Raw genomic sequence first — 6,671 nt, forward strand, 5'->3', positions numbered from 1 at the left:
CACCACGAATTTTTCAGATAAGATGCCACCCCTACTTGTAGGTAAGTCGTTAACAATATGAGGAATGCTAACAACTTCTCTCTAACCTTCTCTTTTGGACCTTCTCCTTTTTTTGCTTGACATGTGTCATTCTCCTTACACTTAAACCAATGTCATTAATATATTATAAAGCTAACTTTTACTTTCCAAGTTTACCCTTATTAAATGTATTCAATTTATCAAAAAAATTTCACAACTTTCTTACCATCTTACTAAATTTTTTTTTAACGTCAAATTTTTTATTTAAGAAAATGTCTACTTTAAAAAAAGAAAGAGGAAATGTCCCTTTTTTAAGGTCAAGTTTACACTTTTTTTTATTAAAAAAAAAAAGGACATTTCCTCTTTTTTTTAAAAGCAAAGATTTTCTTTTTAAAAAATAATTGAAGTTAAAAAAATTTAATAAGATGGTAAGAAAGTTGTAAAATTTGTTTGGATAAATTGAATACATTTAATAAGGGTAAACTTGGAAAGCAAAAGTTAGCTTGTATAATATATTAATGACATTGTTTTAAGTGTAAGGAGAATGACACATGTCAAACAAAAAATAGAGAAGGTTCAAAAGAGAAAGTTAGAGAGAAAGTTGCTAGCATTCTCCCACAAGTTAACCTCATTTTAAGTACCTAATCAAAAGGTAAAGGTATTGAATTATCTTATCTGATTGATAGGTACATAAGTAAAAAAATTGTCAAATTGTAGTCAATGTGCACACAAATAACTCACTTGCAAAACCATGAATACATCCAAATCAAACAGGGAGAGACATGAAAATTTACTCCAACTAAAAAGAGCAACATCAATATACCGCAACCAACAATATTATACCAATTGTATGTATACCACCTTTTGCAATTATTAATAACAAACTTCTAAACACAAATATGGTATAAATGATAATACTTCCATAGCCAAAAGGACAAATGATATGCAACTTCAAAAAGGAAAATAAATGATAACCATTAGAAAATACTTGTACGATTGTAACTAGAAATTTAGACACTAATCACTTTGTTCTAGACAAGCCATCAAAGGCATTTTGGTCTATAGACGCAGAGTTTCCCCTGATGGCTAAAGCCAAGTAACAAAAAGAAGCCTTCCTTTTTCCTCTGAAGAAATCATGCAGTCCCAATCCTCCAATTCAAATCCGGCTGAAAATAAAAAAAGAAAATTAGAAAATGGAGATGGTAGTAGCAACCACTAGATAGAATCAAGAGAGCAGAAAATGAATGCATAACAACCAACAAACAGGCACAAGAAAATAGACAGATATATAAGCTATGAAAACTTACAGAGGAATTTTTGGCTTTAGGAAGAGCCTCTTCAAAAGCAGTACAATCATAACTCGATTCATCAAACAGGCAGCTTGTTATATCTCTTACTGCTGCCAACCCTGCATAAAAAGTGGTAACAGATAAATGAAGCTAATTTTTATGCATGAAATCTGAGGAATTATTTTACGAAAAAAACTCTGTTACCACTTGATTTTAGTGCAAAAGAAACTCATGGTTTATGCAACCCCAGAAAGTTTACCAAACCCACATAGTTAACCAAAATTTCAATCTAAGTTTAGGATCTGTGGCATTTTGCCGCGACCTTCAAGACTGATAAAGCATACAGATTGTATACCATAATTTCAAACTTCTATGCAGTATTAGAGAAGGTTAGCAACTTCAGACACTTTTTACATGTCTGCAAAATGCAACATATTGATCACATTTGCTTTAAAGCACCAACTTGCAAAAATAAAAACGAAGAAAGCAAAGTTGTGTCAGAGAATTAATGTAACTAAGTTTATGCAAACAATTTTAGAAATATAATTTTAGTACCTCTTCACGTCCTCTGCCTTTGCAATATCATATAGCGAAAGAAGGGATGGACTATAACCAATTGGCTGAAATGACCACTTTTTAGTCGAAGGAATCTTTATTTTTCTGAAGCTCTTTTCTTCTTGATTATAACAAACTACACGCTCAAAGTTGTAGAACATTAGGATTTCCCCAGTGCTCAAAAACATAATTGGATTATACCTATCACAGATTCGTTCCGTCCAAAGGCCAAACAGGTTTTCGAAAGCAAGAATTTTAGTCCAAGACTCTTGCACACCATACTCCTTCATAACCCACATGTCCAGTTTGCTAGCATCATCCTCAAGCACACATAGATGGAGACAACCTCCTATCACTTCCAATGTCAAACTATACAGAAATTCATTCTGTGCTGGCAAACTAGGTAGTGATAATGGCCGAAATTGTTCTCTTTCAAAGTCGAAAGATTGTATAACCTTGGAACTTGTACTTCTACCACCACAGGGAATCCAATGAACAGCTCCATGAAGAAAATTATTGAACGATAAGTTATTAAAATCCCCAGGAGGAGGAGGTCCAATGCTTCTCCATGCCCCTCCTGCGCCAATGGTGTAAATCTCAGCCTCAGTGTCCGGGTTGTTCAACTGAAACACCTTGTACACATTGGTCCTGACGCTAAAACCAAGTCCAACAATAAGCCACTTGTCGTTTCTATTAGCAGGTGGAATGGTGATGTACTCGCCCAAAACAGGGTTGCACACATACAGGGGAAAGCCTTCATTAGCTCCAAAACAAAGCAGACCATTACATGAGTTTATCAAGCAAAATTCGGGCATGGCGGCGTCAACTGGCGGTAGAGTATTTCCGGGAGAAAACGTTATTTCCTCGAGCTGCAAATCTGAACCAGGAGCAGCACATGCTTCTACTTCCAGATGGGTAAAATAAAGTTCCATTGGTTTTGTTAGAGGGGGAGGGGGGAAGGTCTCGCTCAAGATGCCAAAGGGTGATCTTGAAGCATGGAGATGAGTAAACTGAGGGTCAGAGATTATAGAAAGCCACGCTTTGCACACGCACCTGCAGTTGAAGAGGGTCTTCACAGAGAGCCTTGAGAGGATGTCCATGACTGTAGCCTGTGGAAGTTGCGGGTACCTTTGGGGCACAATTTTTGCATTTCTGCAAAATGCAACATATTGGTCACATCTGCTTTAAAGCATCAACTTACAAAAATAAAAAGGAAGAAAGCAAAGTTGTGGCAGAAATATAGTGTAAGTAAGTTTATGCAACCATAGTTTAGAAATATAATTTTAGTACCTCTTCACGTCCTCTCCTTTTGCAACATCGTATAGCGAAAGCAAGGATGGACTGTAAGCAATTGGCTGAAATGACCACTTCTTAGTCGAAGGAATCTTTATTTTTCTGAAGCTCTTTTCTTCTTGATTATAACAAACTACACGCTCAAAGTTGTAGAACATCAGGATTTCCCCAGTGCTCAAAAACATAATTGGATTATACCTATCACAGATTCGTTCCGTCCAAAGGCCAAACAGGTTTTCGAAAGCAAGAATTTTAGTCCAAGACTCTTGGACATCATACTCCTTCATAACCCACATGTCCAGTTTGCTAGCATCATCCTCAAGCACACATAGATGGAGACAACCTCCTATCACTTCCAATGTCAAACTATACGGAAATTGATTCTTTGCTAGCAAACTAGGTAGTGATAATGGCCGGAATTGTTCTCTTTCAAAGTCGAAAGATTGTATAACCTTGGAACTTATACTTCTACCACCATAGGGAATCCAATGAACAGCTCCATGAAGAAAATTATTGAACGATAAGTTATTAAAATCCCCAGGAGGAGGAGGTCCAATGCTTCTCCATGCCCCTCCTGCGCCAATGGTGTAAATTTCAGCTTCAGTGTCCGGGTTGTTCAACTGAAACACCTTGTACACATTGGTCCTGACGCTAAAACCAAGTCCAACAATAAGCCACTTGTCGTTTCTATTAGCAGGTGGAATGGTGATGTACTCGCCCAAAACAGGGTTGCACACATACAGGGGAAAGCCTTCATTAGCTCCAAAACAAATCAGACCATTACATGAGTTTATCAAGCGAAATTCGGGCATGGCGTCGTCAACGGGAGGTAGGGTATTTCTGGGAGAAAACGTTATTTCCTCGAGCTGCAAATCTGAACCAGGAGCAGCACATGCTTCTGCTTGTAGATGGGTAAAATAAAGTTCCATTGGTTTTGTTAGAGGGGGAGGAAGGAAGATCTCTATCAAGATGCCAAAGGGTGATCTTGAAGCGTGGAGATGAGTAAACTGAGGGTCAGAGATTATAGAAAGCCACGCTTTGCACACGCACCTGCAGTCGAAAAGGGTTTTGACAGAGAGCCTTGAGAGGATGTCCGTGGTTATAGCCTGTGGAAGTTGCAGGAACCGTTGGGTTGCCATTCTACTGCTTGCTCTTTCTTGCTGATCGCTCTTCTTCTCCTTGAATTCAATCGTATAGGACTAATTTCGCCAGTCTGGCCAGAAAAGAAGCACAGCTTTTGGTACAGAGATGCAAATAGAAAAGGTTTGTTGTTAAATTTGAGTTCAAATTAAGAGAAGAAATAGGTTAATATAGAGATGGCCAGGAAAGATTGGATTGGATTTGAAGTTGCAAACTTGAAATTGCTAAAAATTGCAGAACTTGGGCATCTGATGAAATGTGTGTTGAGAATGGGAACAAGAAAGCAAATAACTCAAACGCAAGAACTGGATTGAATGACTTATTATTGAACAGCAACCTTTGGCTATTATATAGCCTTACATGAACTAACAAACAGCTGAAATACAGCCCACGATTCACACTAACAGAAACGTGGTAACAAGTCTCCCTACATACTAGGAACTTATTTGAAACAGAAAACAAACCTAAATATCTGAGAATCCTATACTAATAAGGAATCCCAAACCCGTCAATGTGAATGGGTTAGGGTTTTGCAGACAACATATATGAGTCAAAAGAGAACAAGAGTTTTCTGGAGACTAGAAAAGTGAAAAGTGGTGTTTCGATGGCACTTGGAGATCACGAGACTGCGGCGGCGAACGAGAGATAGGAGGAGGTGCCCGCTGAGAGGACTTCACTGGATTTTTCAAAGAGAAAAATTGCCCTACACGGTGTAGGACAAGGAATGAAGCTGTGTGGGAGACCAACGCCAAGCCATTCCCTTTTGTGGCCCAATAATAACTTAATTGTTTTTTTAATCAGAAATTATAGGAACTTAATTGTTAGTGCCTATATATTTAGTAAGATCCTTGATAATAAAATATGTATATTTAGTAAGATAAAATCAAATAAAATGAAATATATATTATATTAAATTGGATTGGATTATAACAAATTCAAATCCATTCTATTAACTTAACGGGCTAACGGATTCGAAATATAATCGGATTATTGAATTATACCACAAGATCCATCTCTTATTAATTACATCCGATTTGGATCAATATATGATCCATTGACAGCTCTACCTATACCTCACGAACTAAAAAGTTGTAACGTATAAGATTATGCAGCTCAATGGTGGACCTATTTAGGCGTAAGGAGGGGAGCTACACCTCCCCTCACCGGAAAAACCAGTGTAGGTGCTTCAAATTACCCCTCTGCTCAAGTTGATGGTGGTGTACTCTTAAGTGTTCGACAGAATGACTCAGCCAAACAATGTCTGTTGCGTGCAAGCAGCAGCGGCCGTGCAAAGTTTATTTTTATTAAGTCTCGGGCTTTCAACAAGGCTTGCATTTTGTGGGCTTTAAACAAGGATTCTTTCTTAAAACAATTCTTTCTGTGGGCTTTAAACAACAATTCTTTCTTAAAGCAATTCTTTAAACAAGGTAAGCATTTCGTGGTCTTTAAGCAATTCTTTCTTCTTCTTTTTTTTTTTTTGGTATGAGATTTCATGATATGAAACCTCGTCATCAACAATTGTAGGTTAATTGAATTGCTATTTTTTTTTCTATGACTTATGAATGACATTGGAATTGTTTAAATTATAAAGATATTTAGTTGTCAAATTCTTTTTATAAAGCTTTTAGCCTTTCAAAATTACACCTCACTCAGTAATGCAACTAATAACTTTATTATATGGTATAACTTACCTTTTCACCTCCTCTCCTTTGGCAACATCACAGAGTGAAATAAGGCATGGGCTGTAAGCAATTGCAACAAACTCCTGCCAAGGCAAAGTAACTCTAGTTTTCTCGAGTCTCTTTATTTTTTTATCATAACAAACCACCAGCTGACCATTACGACATAAGGATTTTGCCATTGCTCAAAAACACTAGTGGTTCTTACAAATAATACCTATCCCTCGGATACAAGTTTTCAAGGACAAGAATTTTAGTCCAAGAGTCTTGGACACCGTAATCCTTCATAACCCACATGTCAAACACACTTTGGCTTTACAGGCAATGATTGTCAGAGGTTTACGGGCAATGTTATCAGATTCAGTGGCAGACGGATTAAGGGAAAATGGGGTCGCACGACCCCATGAAATGACCGGAGTTATGGCTGTGGACAGCCTATGGAGGTCTGAGCAGACCCCATGAAGGTGACCCTAAGATGCACGCAAGGTGCTCGACGAAATGCAACAGCGAAGCCTGGGCTTTGCTCGCAGGCGGACGCCCAATTTTTTTTAAAAACTGCTGGACCAAAACGACGTCGCTTTGGTCCAAGCCATTTCAAATTTTTTTAATGACCTGGCATCAAAACGACGTCATTTTGAGCCAGGCTTTAAAAAAAATAATTAAACCCGACGTTGTTTTGGCATCACCCCTTCTTCTA

General features: G+C 37.7%; 1 protein-coding gene across 1 annotated transcript; it reads right to left on the reverse strand.

The window, feature by feature from the left end:
• Nucleotides 1-968: 968 nt before the first annotated feature.
• LOC117616168 lies at nt 969-5,052 on the reverse strand. Its single transcript, XM_034345399.1, has 4 exons — nt 3,153-5,052; nt 1,863-3,014; nt 1,326-1,426; nt 969-1,184 (listed from the first exon to the last, which is right to left on the reverse strand). The coding sequence occupies exons 1-3, from the start codon at nt 4,292-4,294 to the stop codon at nt 1,387-1,389; spliced, it is 2,334 nt and encodes a 777-aa protein (XP_034201290.1). The 5' UTR covers nt 4,295-5,052; the 3' UTR covers nt 969-1,184; nt 1,326-1,386.
• Nucleotides 5,053-6,671: the final 1,619 nt, after the last annotated feature.

This window comes from Prunus dulcis, chromosome 1 (assembly GCF_902201215.1).
Source record: "Prunus dulcis chromosome 1, ALMONDv2, whole genome shotgun sequence".
NCBI lineage: Eukaryota > Viridiplantae > Streptophyta > Magnoliopsida > Rosales > Rosaceae > Prunus > Prunus dulcis.